This window comes from Rosa rugosa, chromosome 4 (genome assembly GCF_958449725.1).
Source record: "Rosa rugosa chromosome 4, drRosRugo1.1, whole genome shotgun sequence".
NCBI classification, from domain to species: Eukaryota; Viridiplantae; Streptophyta; class Magnoliopsida; order Rosales; family Rosaceae; genus Rosa; species Rosa rugosa.
In genome coordinates, this window is record NC_084823.1 from 3366132 (window position 1) to 3383315 (window position 17184).

Consider the following 17184-nt stretch of genomic DNA (forward strand, 5'->3'; position numbering starts at 1 on the left):
ATAATAGGTTTATAAAAATAAAAAAATACTCTAGGTGGTTAAAAGCCGCTCGCTGGTCTACGATATTTGGTATATATCTCCGATAAAGTGAAGAATTTTAGGATATATCCCCAATAAAGTGAAGAAATATCTGTAAAAAATAATTTTACACTTTATCTGTAAATAAATATCTGTATATCCCCAATAAAGTGAAGAAATATCTGTTTTAAATCATTTTTTACAGATATTTATTTACAGATAAAGTATAAAATTATTTTTTATAGATATTTCTTCACTTTATTGGGGATATATCCTAAAATTGTTCACTTTATCAGAGATATATCACAAATATCGTAGACCAGCGAGTGTGTAAAATCATTTTTTACAGATATTTATTTACAAATAAAGTGTAAAATTATTTTTTATAGATATTTCTTCACTTTATTGGGGATATATCCTAAAATTCTTCACTTTATCAGAGATATATCACAAATATCGTAGACCAGCGAGTGTGTAAAATCATTTTTTACAGATATTTATTTACAGATAAAGTGTAAAATTATTTTTTATAGATGTTTCTTCACTTTATTGGGGATATATCCTAAAATTTTTCACTTTATCAGAGATATATCACAAATATCGTAGACCAGCGAGTGTGTAAAATCATTTTTTACAGATATTTATTTACAGATAAAGTGTAAAATTATTTTTTACAGATATTTCTTCACTTTATTGGGGATATATCCTAAAATTCTTCACTTTATCGGAGATATATAACAAATATCGTAGACCAGCGAGCGACTTTCAACCACCTAGAGTATTTTCTTTTGTTTTTATAAACCTATTATACCTTGTGGTGTATAGGTTGAAGACAAAATATATAAAAAAAAAATAAAATAAATAAAAACGAAGAAACAGATTTTTTTTATTTTTTTTATCTTGAAATTACCATTTTACCCCTGAAAGGTCAGAGTTAACGTCCAATTTGGACGAAATAGGAGAAATTGGACACGACTGATTGAAATTGAAAAGTTCAGGAGGTAAAAAAGTGAAATTGAGAGTTTGGGGGGTGAAATGATGACACCCCTAAACCTCAGGGGGGTAAACTGAAATTAATCCAAAAAAAAATGTTATATCCTTTGTGATGGATATCTTAATTTATGATTATGGTTCTGTGCCTCAATCATTCACCGGAAGGTATGGAGTTCATCAAAATTCTGTCTTTGTTGGGCATGTTTATAGATCTTGTATAAATCTGAGATGTAACCAATTTACCTACCTAAACTGTAGGTCAAGGGTGACCATCATGACATAACTTACCATTGATGTGTAGAATTTTATTGTTGTTTAACTTAATAAGAAAACCTAAGAATTATATTTTTCGGCAAACATTAGGTTTGTGTTTTCTAAAAATAGAATCACCTAATCAGATCTCTATAATATATGTCCCCCCTTTTTTCTTTTTCTAGGTGAAATCGGTCCCAATCGGTGGGTTCAACACTCAGAAAAGGGGATAGCAATGCCTCCAGTTACTGGCCGTCTGCGACGATTGAGCAAGATTCTGAAAGAAACGACATATCTTCGCCATTGGAAATTTTGTAAACCAGCGGCCCAGCGCTTACTTAAACTAGTACATGACTGGCTAATGGCTGTCATACGTGTTGCCATTGTTTTGACTTAAAGTTGAGGTCATGTGTCACCTCACTCACCTGTTTGATCGCTCATTTCCTATCCGCTGACAACTAACCGTATGAAAGGGGCTTCCCTATTTATTGGAAACGCGTCAACCGACTTTTCAGGTGGATGAAAAGAAAGCCCCACACGCTCATTTGAAGACTTATAACACCAATTAGTTCCAATCAGGTGGACAAATTACTTTTGATAAGAGAAGTAAAAAAGAAAAAGCAGGGCACGAGACCATTGCACTATAAATAGATAGCCAACCCTCACCAAGTGTACACCAAAACAAAACAATAACCATGAGATCTTATTATTGCCTTATTTTCTTGTATGCTCACCTACTTTCATCACAAAACTACTTTGCTTTTGCTTCTGCCAGTTCAACTACTGAAGCGCAAGCCCTTCTGAAATGGAAAGCCAGCTTACAAAATCAAACCCAGCTTATCAACTCATGGATGTACCTTCCTAGTACAAATAATGCCACCAATACTTCCAGCAATCCCAAAGCAATTGCAAACCCATGCATTTGGACCGGTATCTCATGCAATGCTGCTGGAAGTGTCAACAGGATAAACCTTACCAATTATAGTATACAAGGTATGCTACATGAATTCTCATTCTTGTCATTCCCTAGTCTTGTGTATCTAAACCTCGGCTCAAATAAACTCTTCGATGTTATACCACCTGGAATTAGTTCCCTCTCGAAACTCAGTTTTCTTAATCTATCTAGTAATCAATTTTCTGGGAAAATCCCACCAGAAATTGGTCTTCTAAGAAGTCTCACATTTCTCCATCTCTATTCAAATAATCTCTCTGGCACCATTCCAAAAGAGTTAGGGAACCTAAAATCTTTGGTGGATCTACAATTGGGCATCAATAAACTCAGTGGTTTAATTCCAACAACATTGGGTGATCTGACCAACCTTACGACTCTCATTCTCCGTACAAATAATCTTTTCGGCCCCATTCCTATGGAGATAGGAAACCTAAAATCATTGGTGGATCTACAGTTGAGCACCAATCAACTCAGTGGTTCAATTCCGACAACATTAGGTGGTCTGACCAACCTTACCACTCTCTATCTCTATTCAAATAATCTCTCTAGCACTATTCCCATGGAGATAGGAAACCTAAAATCTTTGGTGGATCTACAATTGGGCATCAATCAACTCAGTGGTTCAATTCCGACAACATTAGGTGGTCTGACTAACCTTACCACTCTCTATCTCTATACAAATAATCTTTCTGGCACTATTCCCATGGAGATAGGAAACCTGAAATCATTGGTGAGTCTAGACTTGGGCGCTAATCAACTTAGTGGTTCAATTCCGACAACACTGGGGGATCTAACGAACCTTACCACTCTCTATCTCGATATAAATAATCTTTCTGGCACTATTCCCATGGAGATAGGAAACCTGAAATCATTGGTGAATCTAAGCTTGAGCACCAATCACCTCAGTGGTTCAATTCCGACAACATTAGGTGGTTTGACCAACCTTACCAGTCTCTATCTCTATACAAATAATCTTTCTGGCACTATTCCCATGGAGATGGGAAACCTGAAATCATTGGTGAGTCTAGACTTGGGCGCTAATCAACTTAGTGGTTCAATTCCGACAACACTGGGGGATCTAACAAACCTTACCACTCTCTATCTCGATATAAATAAGGACTAATTTCAGTTTACCCCTCTGAGGTTAGGGGTCGTCATCATGTTAGTCCCTCTAGTTTCAATTTAATCATGTTAGTCCCTGTACTCTCAAATTTCATCATCCGTGTCCAATTTCTACTATTCCGTCCAATTTGGACCGTTAAGTCTGACTTTTGAGGGCTAAAATGGTCATTTCAAGACAAAAAAAAAACTATAAAAAAAAAAAAGATTTTTTTTTTTGTTTTTTTTTTTCATTTTTTTTTTTTTGCATTTTTTTTCTTTTTCTTCGCTTATTATTATTATTATTTTTTTATAATTTTGTCTTCAACCTATACACCACAAGTTATAATAGGTTTATAAAAAAAAAAAAATACTCTAGGTGGTTAAAAAGCCGCTCGCTGGTCTACGATATTTGTGATATATCTCCGATAAAGCGAAAAATTTTAGGATATATCTATAAAATATATTTATAAAATATAATAGGTTTATAAAGTGAAGAATAATAGGATATATCCCCAACAAAGTGAAGAAATATCTGTAAAATATGATTAAAAAAATACAGATATTTCTTCACTTTATTGGGGATATATCCTAAAATTCTTCGCTTTATCGGAGATATACCACAAGTTATAATAGGTTTATAAAAACAAAAACAAAAAATACTCTAGGTGTTTCTTTTTTATTTTTTTATTTTTTATTTTTATAAATTTTTTCTTCAACCTATACACCACAAGTTATAATAGGTTTATAAAAAAAAAAAAATACTCTAGGTGGTTAAAAAGTCGCTCGCTGGTCTACGATATTTGTGATATATCTCCGATAAAGTGAAAAATTTTAGGATATATTTGTAAAATATATCTATAAAATATAATAGGTTTATAAAGTGAAGAATTTTAAGATATCCTCAATAAAGTGAAAAAATATCTATAAAATATGATTAAAAAATAAATACAGATATTTCTTCACTTTATTGGGGATATATCCTAAAATTCTTCGCTCGCTGGTCTACAATATTTGTGGAACATCTCCGATAAAGCGAAGAATTTTAGGATATATCTTATATAATTAAGTCAATTCTTCAGGGAATGGTTAAATTTTTAAACTACCATATATGCCCTCACATAATATAAATATTAATAAATAAATTATTTCTATAATGAGGATAAGATAGTCAATATGCTATATCATATTTGAAAAACTTGCAATACCTCCCATGAAAAAAGGAGAAGCTTCCCTAAAATTAGAAGAGAAATTGCAGTAACTTTTTTAATTTAAAAAAATAAAAGCCAATTGACATGTGCGGAGCACATGTTAAGGGGCTATAGTACAATATAAGGCAAGGTAGAATAAATATGGTTCTTTTTTTTTTTTTTTTTTTGAAAGGGGAATAAATATGGTTCTTAACATATAGAAAGCAATCAGAAAGCATTTCTCTGTACTTAATTACTGTACATTTAATTGTTAATTGAATACATTCTTTCCCTTTTTGCCTTATGTACGTACCCTATATAAGAGACTCACGTACTCACTCCTCTCGCAAACACCATTAATAAAACCCTAAAGTGCAGAAAAGATGATGAATCCATCAACCCCCATATTTCTCATTCAACTTATTTGTTTTCTCATATTCCTTCCAATAAGCCAATGCAGCCAAGTTTTCTTTCCAATGGACGAAAATCTTATCCAGGAAACATGCAGAAAGACACCAGACTACGATATATGTCTCTTTTGTCTTAAATCGACCGGTGGTAGTGGGATCTTGACTGCAAATCGCACACGCTTGGCCGACGTAATGATTGATGTAGTCCGGCAGAGATCGCTGACTACTTCGAACGAAATGAGTGACCTTCTTGGTAAAACACCTGGAGATACATATCAACCGTTATCTACATGTATTTATAATTACATTACGATCGTAACTCCAGAACAACCGCGTGCCATTCACAGTTGAATAACTTGAATTAGAGGAAATATCTGTACTTAATATTTTAACTTGTGTAATATTTTAATATCACAGATATTATAAAGTTGCAAGAAATATCTATAATATGATTCGATTGGATCATCAGATGGGGTACTTTGATCATCAGTTGCACCTCTAGCACAGTTGGATATTCATAGGGTTCAAGTTGCAGGGGAAACATGTGCGTTGAGTGTTTCAAAATTTCGGTTGTGCGGAAGGGTTTCGCTCGCGCGTGCGTGTGTTATGTTTGTATCCGATTTAACGTTATCATTATCTATATTGGTTAATGGTTTACATTGCAACAAAAATTGAATTTCCGGATTCACTTGTTGTTTGGCGATTATTTTTTTTTTCTTTTTTTTTTCCTGTAAATCCTTTTATGCAGTTGAATATCTTTATTCTCTTGAGTGATCACGTACCGAAATAGATATAACTTTTTTAGAAGAGTTCGATTTGAAAAAAAAAAAAAAAAGAACTGTAACAATGCATGTGAGATACATAAACATCGATATGAAGCAATTGAGCGAGAAAAAGAAGAAAAAAGATACACCGTATGATACTATTGGGCAGGTGTTTTTCAATAATATCAATACTACCAAAAGCATTATACAACGTACACAATTACGCAAAAACATGAAATAAGGTAGACTCGCAACATAATTTCAGTACATTTCACCATCTTCGGCTCTAGCTCAGATAGCTTTGGCTTCTTTTGTTTAGTGGTCACCTCAATATTTCCTTTGGCTCATTATTTCTACCCCACAACCCTACAACCAAGCCTTTCATTACACAACCTGCTCCAAAACACTAATCATGACATTAAACCCAAAATAATAACATAAGGATAATTTTACCAGAACGGTTTTCTAATTAAACTCCAATACATTCACCAACAAAAACACCCTTCTTTTTTTATTTGAGAGAAAAAAAATCGCCCTTATGAGTAGCAAGCACAAAGAGATAAGTAATCTTCCATTAATTGTTCTCTATCAATATTTTTTACGCATCTCGATCAACCATCAATTAAAATTAACAAAACAAAGCATCAAACCACAAAGCTACAGTTCTCCAGACTTTTGGGTTGCATCGAATCAAAATATGACAATAATTCCAAGCAATGAAAACACATTAGATTTTTCAGCGTTTAGCAAAAACTTTGATCCCTGTCAGTATTCATGTTCAATCATTTAGAACAAAGAGATTATTAACACCTACAAAAATTATAAATCAATCCCTCTAGCATGAATTACGCACCCATAAGTAAATGACCAAGAACACATCGAATACCCGCTTAGTCAGCAAGTCCATTATTAGTATTGTATATAGATGACAATGAATCAATTGTTAGACCCGGATTCAAAATTATTCAATAATTAAGATGACCAAAGTAGCGAAACCAATAACCAAAATTATTAAAGTGATAAAGCAGAATCTCACCAAAAAGACCTTAACAAATATAAAGAGGGCCTAAGCGGCAACAAAAAAATAAAGACAAAAGCAAAACGTATGAAAACGATTGGATTAGTAGATTGAATCACCTGGTTTCCTGAAATCATAATATGTCTTGTTCCCACTTGGCGACAGGAAAAAAAACAAAAAGGGAGACTTCTTAAGGAGGGATGAAATCGCAGGCTAGCTATTGATAACATATATACATATATACACGCGTACACCATTTACCTTTTATCTTTTACCTCATGTGCTGTGTAGTCTTCGTGTGTTATTGTGACACGCATCACCTTGCTGCTGGTCTCATGGAAGATTAGTTAGGTTGATTAGTTAGCGTGCTAATTAAGCCGGTTGGCTTGTTACTATAAATACGTAACCCAAATCTCTCTGTAACATTTAAGTCCAATATATACAGAAGCTCAGTTTCTATTTTCTGGTTTTTCTCTCAAGCTTATCTTGAAGCTTTCATGGTATCACAGCCATGGCCGGTCACTGTGGAGCTCCGTCGTCTTTCCGATCATAGTTCCGGTGTTATCCTAGTCTCCGGTGCTCGTTTGTCAACTCTCGGTTCTTCATTTCAGCTAAGTTTGTTCTCTCTACTCGTTTCGTTTCAAGTCTCCGATTTCGACTGTTGATTTAGCAGTTCTTCATCATCGAAGCTTTGGATTTGGTTATATCTCTGGTTTATATCATCATTGTTGTTCAGATCGTGTTCTTGTTACTTGTTCAAGATCGAAACCCTTATTTTAGAGGTTCTTCATAATCGTAGTTGCAATTCCGGTTATTCTTGCGGTTGTTTCTTCCACAATTCTTCAGATCTGGTTATTCTTGTTACTTGTTCACACTTGAATCCCTAGTTTTTGCGATTTCGTTTCCTTCCTATGATTTGCTTGTTGAACTATTCCATTGCTTCTCTATGGCTATTACTCAAACCACTGTGTACCTTCCTAACATTCTGTTAGATGAGTCGAATTATCCTACTTGGCTCTTTCGGCTAGAATCAGGCGCGGAGCCACTAGGGGACCAACTGGGTCCCGTGCCCCAGTTAACTAAACGAACAAAAAATATTTGTAGATATCATACATATATTTACTGCTTCAGATTAGCTTCAGACTTCTCCAACACCCACCATGCTTCATCTCTATACTTTATGCTTGCAGTCATTCTGGATTAGTTTAGGAAGGATGGAGATTCTTTGATATTATGAGAAATGATTACAAAATTAATCGAGCCCATGTTGGAGCATTATGCTTGCATGGTAGATCTTCTTGCTCGCACTGGGAATCTAACCAAGGCTATGTAAATTTATTAACATGATGCCAATTGAGCCAGATGCCACAATCTGGGGTTCCTTGCTCTGTGGTTACACTTGTACCGTTGTAGGATTCACCATGATGTGAAACTAGCAGAGAAAGTTGCAGAGCATGTCTTTGAGCTAGAGCCAGAAAACACTGGGTCTACTTCTAGCAAATATTATGCAAAGGCAGAAAAGTGGGAAGAGGTGAAGAAGTTGGGGGATAGGATTGATCGGCGAGGTTTGAAAAAGAATCCGGGCTGTAGTTGGATAGAGATCAAGGGAAAAGTTAATATCTTTGCTGCGAGAGACACTAAATGATTCTATAGATTGGCTTTAAATTTCATATTTGAATGCATGGTGGGTGTTGGAGAAGATGAACATGTCCAGTTATATATCTTTTTGTGCCCCGGTAAATTCAAAATTCTCGCTCCGCCACTGGCTAGAATCGTTTTTACGAGGCCAGAACCTCTTTGGTTTTGTTGATGGATCCACACCTTGTCCACCACAGTATGTCACTGCCTCTGATGGCACTCGGACTGTATCCAGTGAGTATGTTGCTTGGAAAACACAGGATCAGAGCATCGTTAACATGCTAGGACAGACCTTGAGTCCAATTGCTATGTCTTGTGCTGTGGGAAGTCGGTCCGCTCATGAGATGTGGTCCAATCTTCGTCTCAAATTTGCTGCTCCAAATAGGCAGAATATTTTGCAGCTTAAGTCCACTCTCCAAGGCCTCAAGAAAGGTTCCGATAATATAGAGACTTATTTGGACAAGGTCAAGGCTGCTCGGGATGCCCTTGAAACTGTTGGTGTTTTTCTTGACTATGAAGATATTGTGGTTACTGTCTTGAGGGGTTTACCATCTGAATTTGCTGCCATTAAAACGGTAATCCGAGCTCAGTTTGTTAGTTGTTCTATGGGGGAGCTCAAAACCCTGCTCAAAGCTGCTGAAGTTGACATTGAGAATGAGTCACAACCTGTTCCTCTTACTGCTATGGTTGCACAGAGTTCCACTTCTGCCACTCCTTCCACCACTCCTTCATTACCAACCACTCCCATTTCCACTTCATCTGTTTCTCCTACAGTCTCCACTGTCCCTCCTGGTTTTAGTCCCCTTGTTTCACCAGCTCCCAATCCTATTCCATCTCCCCTTACCCAGCCAACTTATGTTCCCATTCCTACTGTGCCTTATGGTTATTCTCCATTCCATACTTTCCCAATGCTTGACCCTACACTTGGGATGGCCGGCTTTTATGCTGGTAGAGGTCGCGGGAGACTTGGTGGACCTAGCCGAGGCCCTCACATGGCTGGTAGAGGCTTTGCCGGTAGCAACTACAATAATGGTATTTTTGCGAACTAAATTCACTTTGCCCACCTAAACTTTACACCATACATCGTTTGTGCCCCTAAACTTTTAATTTCATCATATATACCCTCTCACTCTTTGATTTGATCATTCGTACCCAAACGTCAATTGGTCCGTCAATTGGTCTGTCAATTGTTGACGTGGCATGCCGATATTTGGGTTGTGGGTCCCAATTAAGGCTAAAATTTCTATTTTACCCTTTGTTTTCCCGCTCGATACATCTGACACCCATCCTTCAGTTTCCCGCTCGATCTATCTGACACAATCACACACTTCAACCCCATTTTTAATCATAAAATTAGGCCCTATAGATTCTAAGAAGAAGAAAAAAATTAAAAAAAATTAAGCTCTAAAGCACCACAACCCATAACCCTCTCACCCTTAATCAATCACTTATCGGTTAGAAGACAACCTTAAGTGAAAGCCTAGAAAATTGAAAACCAATTTCTTATTGAAACCATAATCAAACAGAAGCCTTCATTGAGATTTTTCATGCTTTGTGATGGATGAGTGGGTGCCTCGAACAGGAGTGGTTATCGGTGAAATCCCTAATTATGGTCAGTCAAATCTTCCTTATTCTAGATTTTTCTTTATAATTGGGTATATGGTTTTCGTTTCAAGGAGGTTAATAGTGTTTAAAGTTTGGAACTTTGGGTTTTGACGTTGTGAGAAAGCTACAATGTTATGGTTTTGAGGGTTTGGTTGTGGTCAAAGTATAGATAATCTATTCGTATATTTGCTATTGTGGGCTCTTAATCTATGCTTAGCTTGTCTGTTTGTTCATTCTTCTTGTGTTGTTAGTATGCAAAAGTTTTATATTCTATAAATGATTCATGTGAGGGTTTTTGGGGGTAGCAATAAGAGCTTTTAATAATGTGGTTGGTGTAGATGGAATTGGGTGTAAAATTTATTTATAGTCCTTACAATATTAATAGAGATCTAAAGCTCCTTTTTGTACCAAAAAAGAAAACGAAGCTTCTTGTCTAACATTTCTGAAAATTAATGCTTTTATGTTGTTGTGGTCCTTCTGTGATATCAGAAAGAGTGTTTTGAACATGAGTTATTGTCATATTCATGTCTCTTTAATATTGCTGAATTAAGTTGGCTTCTATATGTATGCAGACATCCCCGATTTATTCACTGTGAAGATTTTTCATGGTGGGAGGATAATCAATAACAAATATGTGGGAGGGAGAATTGACTATTTTGACAACTGTGACAAAGACCCAGATAGACCTCCTAAGAATTGGTCTAGATCACACTTCAACACGCATCTGAAGTGTGATATTCTAGTGAATAATATATGCGAATCATTCAACAGCTTTATATTGCCTGCAAGGGGTAAGCCAATCATCTCAATGTTTGAGGAGATTAGAATGAAGCTGATGAAAAGGATTCAGATTAGAAGAGATAAGATGATGAAGTATGAAGGGAATATATGCCCAAAGCCAAGAGAAATTTTAGACAAGAACAAAGTCAAGGCTGCAACTGATTGCATATCGAGATTGTCTGGTGGTCCATTGGTTGAAGTTGAAAGTATCGGAGGGGGACAGTATGTGGTGCATCTTGAGAATAGAACTTGCACTTGTAGGCTGTGGGACTTGAGTGGCATTCCGTGCAAGCATGCGATTTCTGCAATTCATCACAAGAGGCACAAGCCAGAGGATTATGTTGACAACTGCTACCGCAAGTCTACATACATGCAAATCTATGACAACATAATCTTGCCAATCAATGGCATGGATCTGTGGGAAGTCTCTGATCAAGCTCAAATCCTTCCACCACAATACAATAGGCAACCAGGGAGGCCAAGAACAAAAAGAATCAAGGATGCATCCGAGAAGGTGGAGAATTCTAGCTTTAAATTGGGGAGGGTACAGCGATCGCTCAAGTGCAGCAACTGTCATGTACTTGGACATAATATCAAGTCATGTCATAGACATTTGCCTCCTAAGGAAAAAACCAGCAAGAAAGTTTCAAAAAAAAGGAAGCTAAACTCGGGTGAAGCTTCAACTAGTGCAACACAAAGCCAGGTTTAATAAGTGCACTAAAACATTCTTTTCAAATGAGAATCAAAGTGATATTCATTGCATTTTAACTAGAGTTCTTTGATTGCTGTTTTTTTTTTTTTTTTTTTTGCCGAAGAACGTTGGACCTCAAAAAGCAAGTGTGATTAGGAAGAACAAGTTGAGGGAGAAAGCTAAAGAAAGAGCACAGAAAGCCAAGGTAAAATTTTTAATTTTTGGTATGTTAAACTTCTTCCTGCACTTGGTTGTCATGTTCTGATGCATATGTAGTCAAGGTTGCAAACTTAAATGATTTTATTGCCAATTCAGGAACGAAGAGATGAAATCAAAGCAAGTGGTACTAAAGCTTCCTCTATAGCTAGTATCAAGGCTGCTAGAGCTGTTGCCAAGGCTTCAAAATCTTCTAAACCCTCTCAAACTTCTACAACTTCCAAAACGGCAACATCCTCTAAGGTTTCAACAAGTGTCAAGGCTGCGACACCAACAAGAGCATCTGCCCGTATTAGGAAAGTCCCAAAGAATGTGAATTAGAAGTGGGTTAATTTATGGTAATGCAGTTCAACAAGTCTTAAATTTATTTTTCAAATTGACAAACATTGGTTGGTAATGTTACACTCTGATGCAACTTTTTGAGCAACCCTTTTGATGTGTCAATGGGTTGTAGCCTCTAATCTTTTGATAAGATGATTAGAGGTTAAAAGATTGCCAAAATATGTTGTGTAATGGGTTTTAAACATCAGATGTTAATCGTGACATATAAGAATGGCTTGTTGTACACTATTTTGTTAAGTTTTCTAACTAGTACCTATTTATTAATGCTTATATTTGTTTTCAACGTAACAATTTATGGTTTTGTTTTTCATAGTGATAAACAAAGCATGCTGCATGTTTTATCATGTTGCCTCTCTCGTAATAAAGATCACAACGACCAGTATGATGGAATGTAATTTCATTCCAACACATCAAAGACAGGTTCTTTTCTTCTTCTATTGTTTGGTTACTTATGTTTCATTTTGTGGACTCATTGTCTAATGACACGTTACAACAAGAAACTTGTTCTATGAGTTAGAATATCAATTTGAATTCTGGGTTTTAGTATTGATAGATGAATGAAGGGATTTCGACATCGTATGCTTCATTGAGATCAGTAGGAAATTTGGGGGTGGGGGGAACTTGCAATTATCTATTTTACCCTTTTAGTAGGACCCATTGTTCAAAAATCGACATGCCACGTCAGCAATTGATGGAGGAGTTGACGGAGGACTTAACAGTTGGGTACGAACGATGAAACCGGAAAGTGAAAGGGTATGTATGATGAAATTAAAAGTCTAAGGGCACAAATGATGTATGGCGTAAAGTTCAGGTGGCCAAAGTGAATTTAGTTCTATTTTTGCTGATACCTCCAACAGTGTTTCACAATCTGGGAGCACCTTCTCTTGCCAACTCTGTGGCAAAGCTGGTCATGGAGCTCGGACTTGCAGAACTTTGTCCCAATATCAGCCCTTTGTGCAGCCCTACCCTGGTACCAACTCTGTTGCTGGTGTGGAGTGTCAGTATTGCAAGAAAAAGAACCATACTGCTGATAGGTGTTATCATATTATTGGCTTTCCGAATCAACAACAATCACCACCTCCAATCCATCCATCTGCCATGTTCGCTTCTTCCTCCACACCTCAGTATTGGCTTGCTGACTCTGGTGCCACCAACCACATGACTAGTGAGGTCCAATTGCTTAGTAATGTTGCTCCTTACACTGCCTCTGACACTGTTCAAGTTGGTAATGGCAAACAACTCAATATCACTCATATTGGTAATACAATTCTTGGTTTACTCAAGCTTGATAATGTCCTCATCATACCCGAATTAGCTGCTCATTTACTCTCTATCTATCAATTGTGCAAACAGAACAATTGTTCTGTTTGGTTTGATGAGTTCATGTGTGTGATACAGGACAAGGTGCTGGGAAGAATCCTCTATCAGGGACTGAGTAGACAAGGGCTGTACCCCATACCATTTGATCTGCCACTCAAGATTGGTTCTACATCCTCTTCTCCTGTTACTAGCTGTTCTTCCAAGACTGCATATGTTGGAAAGTCTATAAAAAATTTGCTTTGGCATCAAAGACTTGGTCATCCTACCAATGAAGTTGTCAAAAGTATGTTAAATAAGTGCAAACTTTCGGCTGATACTATTGTTGATTCTACACTTTGTGAAGCATGTCTGCTTGGTAAATTTCACAAGCTTCCCTTTCCAGTTTCTCACACCAGAAGTGCCGCACCATTTGATATAGTCCACTCTGATGTTTGGGGCCCTGCTCCTTATTTGTCCTTAGATGGCTTTAAGTACTTTGTAATTTTCATAGATGATTGTACACGATATACTTGGATGTTTCCAATGAAAAACAAATCAGAAGTCCTTTCTTACTTCAAGTCTCTTTGTGCTTTTGTCAAAACCCATTTTTCCACGAGAGTTAAAACCTTGCGCAGTGATGGGGGAGGTGAATACACTAGCTCACTGTTCAAAGCTTTCATGAATGCTAATGGGATACTTCATCAAGTCTCATGTCCCTATACGCCAGAGCAGAATGGTATCTCAGAGAGAAAGAATAGACATATAAGGGAAACAGCTGTAACCCTTTTACAAACTGCTTCTCTTCCTTCACCGTTCTGGTATCATGCATGTGCTCTTGCCACATATCTCATCAATAGGATGCCTACTACTATCCTACAAATGCTCTCTCCATTTGAAAAATTGTACAATACAGTTCCCTCTGTTGATGTGTTAAGGGTTTTTGGATGTGCATGCTACCCTCTCATGACACCCTATAGGACTGACAAGCTTCAACCCAAAACCACAAAGTGTGTCTTTATTGGTTTTGCAGCTGGATACAAAGGATACATTTGTTACAACTGGGTCACAAGAAAGTATATCATTTCAAGGCATGTCTTCTTCGATGAAACAACTTTTCCTTTCGCTGGCTCTCAATTATCCTTTGGGTCAAAGCTACAGCAGCCTTGTGTATGGCCCTGCTCTTCAGCTACTCAGTCCCATGCGCAGCCTATAATCCCAGCACCGGTCCCGCACTCAACTACACATGCCACTACAACCCTCTTGTCAGGTCAGCCTACTATCTCATCTACTACTTGTACTAATGCCACTATTCCTCCACATGCAGCCACTATTCCTCCAAATGCTCCTTCTAGCTCTACATTACCGTCCACAATGCACACTATTCCTCCACTTACTTCCTCTTCTTCTGATTTTACATCACCATCTACAATGAGCACTATTCCAGCACATGCTACCACTCATGCCACTGACACACACACTATTATCCACTTTGATGAAAATGACGGTTCCATTGATATTACCTCCCAACCTGGACTTGGTCTCTCAATTGAATTGGAATGCTCACCATCTCGACATACTAGTCACCTATCCCAGTCCAATGTTCTACATCCTGTGGAGGGTCTAACTGATGCTACAATAAATGACCATCACATGCTGACTAGAAGCAAACGAGGAATTGTTAAGAAAAAGGCCTTTCTCTCTGTTCTTTCCTCTACTTGCTCCGCTCCTACGACTTCAGAACCTTACTCTCATAAAACAGCTTTAAAAATTCCAGCCTGGAAGTCAGCTATGCAAGAAGAATATAATGCTCTAATCAGTCAACATACCTGGACTTTGGTTCCAATTCCTCCTGATAAAAATCTAGTCTCTTGTAAGTGGATTTATAAACTGAAGAAGAATGCAGATGGCTCCATTGCTCGACATAAAGCTCGACTTGTTGCTCGGGGCTTTAGCCAAGAATATGGTATAGATTATGACGAGACATATTCCCCTGTGGTTCGACACACAACTGTTCGTTTGATTCTGAGTATTGCAGCTTCTTATGGTTGGAAATTACATCAACTTGATGTCAAAAATGCCTTTTTGCATGGTGTGCTTAATGAGGAAGTGTATATGGCACAACCTCCTGGCTTTGAGGACTCACTGTATCCCACTCATGTTTGCAAGCTTCATAAATCTCTCTATGGCCTCAAGCAGGCACCTCGAGCCTGGAACGAAAGGTTTACCTCCTTTTTACCTTCTCTTGGTTTTAAACCCTCATATGCAGATCCATCACTCTTTACTCTTGTGTCTGGTTCTTCCAAGGCCTATCTTCTCTTATACGTCGATGACATTATACTCACTGGCAATTGTGACACACTTCTCACTGAGATTAAAACCTCCTTACAACAAGAATTCGAGATGAAGGACTTAGGTCCACTCCATTATTTTCTGGGACTCGAGATCAAATATGTCTCTCACGGTCTATTTGTGTCCCAACAAAAGTATGCCAAGGATCTCATTCACAAAGCAGGTTTGGATGATTGTCATTCTCACATTACCCCATGTCAGTCCGGCCTCAAACTTCTCAAAGACCATGGTACATCTCTCTCTTCCACCGACGCTGCTCAATTCAGAAGCCTTGTGGGGTGCTTGCAGTATCTTACCTTCACAAGGCCTGACATTGCCTTTAGTGTAAACTCTGTGTGTCAATTTTTACATTGCCCCACTGATCAACACTTCACTGCTGCTAAACGTATACTCAAGTACGTCAAAGGTACATCTGATTATGGCATTACCTTCAGGAGGGGGTCCTCTTCTTCTTCGGATACTAGTCTATCGCTTCAAGTCTTTTCTGATCATAATTTCTCTCTTCAAGCCTATAGTGATGCAGATTGGGCTGGGGACCCGAATGATCGAAAGTCCACCACAGGCTTTGTGATTCTACTTAATGGTTCTCCCGTTTCGTGGTGTAGTAAGAAGCAAACAGCTGTTTCCAGGTCCTCTACTGAGGCCGAGTATCGTAGCATGGCTGATACAACCTCTGAGCTACAATGGCTTCAACTTCTACTTGCTGACTTGCATCTCTCTCTTGACTCTACCCCTACACTCCATTGTGATAACATCTCTGCACTTGCCCTTGCTACAAACCCTGTGCATAATTCCAAGTTGAAGCATATTGAAGTTGATGTCCATTTTACAAGAGATAAAGTAAGAGATGGTTCCATTCGACTCCAATTTGTTTGCTCCCAGGAACAGCTCGCTGATCTCTTTACCAAGGGTCTCTGTTCTCCTCAACACAATTATTTGTGCTCCAGCTTGAAGCTTGGTCCCCCACATCAAGCTGAGGAGGGGTGATAACATATATACATATATACACGCGTACACCATTTACCTTTTATCTTTTACCTCATGTGCTGTGTAGTCTTTGTGTGTTATTGTGACACGCATCACCTTGCTGCTGGTCTCATGGAAGATTAGTTAGGTTGATTAGTTAGCGTGCTAATTAAGCCGGTTGGCTTGTTACTATAAATACGTAACCCAAATCTCTCTGTAACATTTAAGTCCAATATATACAGAAGCTCAGTTTCTATTTTCTGGTTTTTCTCTCAAGCTTATCTTGAAGCTTTCAGCTATAACCAAAAGCTCATGCACCTTTGCAAATTGTAAATCGACAGAAGGAAAAACATAAAACGAAAGCATTATATTACTATCTCCCGACCTGGAAGCAAAATATATCCAAAACCCCAAAACTGAAAGCTTCTACTGATTATTCCTAAGAGTGAAGAATATGATGTCAGTTGTCCTGCACCAAAAGAAAACCCAAAAAAAAAAAAAAAAAAAGGTGATTCAATGATTTTTGTTTCAGAATCATACTGAAAGTAAGATGCAAGCTCATTATTAAGAATCAAACTGAGAAAACCAAATGAAGCAAATGAC

The 17184-nt window shown here is 37.5% G+C and overlaps 1 protein-coding gene and 1 long non-coding RNA gene across 3 annotated transcripts; one reads left to right on the forward strand and one right to left on the reverse strand.

Annotated features, from left to right (window-relative positions):
• Positions 1 to 1895: 1895 nt before the first annotated feature.
• On the forward strand, positions 1896 to 12198 carry LOC133745144 (uncharacterized). Of its 2 annotated transcripts, none has more exons than XM_062173139.1 (4): positions 1896 to 2256; positions 10511 to 11421; positions 11534 to 11614; positions 11725 to 12198. In XM_062173139.1, exons 1-4 carry the CDS (start codon positions 1959 to 1961, stop codon positions 11944 to 11946), a joined length of 1512 nt encoding a protein of 503 aa, XP_062029123.1. In that variant the 5' UTR covers positions 1896 to 1958; the 3' UTR covers positions 11947 to 12198. The 2 variants fall into 2 exon arrangements, with proteins under 2 accessions (XP_062029123.1, XP_062029125.1); XM_062173141.1 differs by lacking the exon at positions 1896 to 2256 and adding an exon at positions 9804 to 9945 and having other exon boundaries at positions 11725 to 12187.
• LOC133745158 (uncharacterized) lies at positions 4670 to 6910 on the reverse strand. Its single transcript, XR_009863489.1, has 2 exons — positions 6815 to 6910; positions 4670 to 6083 (listed from the first exon to the last, which is right to left on the reverse strand). It is a non-coding gene; the product is annotated as an uncharacterized LOC133745158 (long non-coding RNA).
• Positions 12199 to 17184: the final 4986 nt, after the last annotated feature.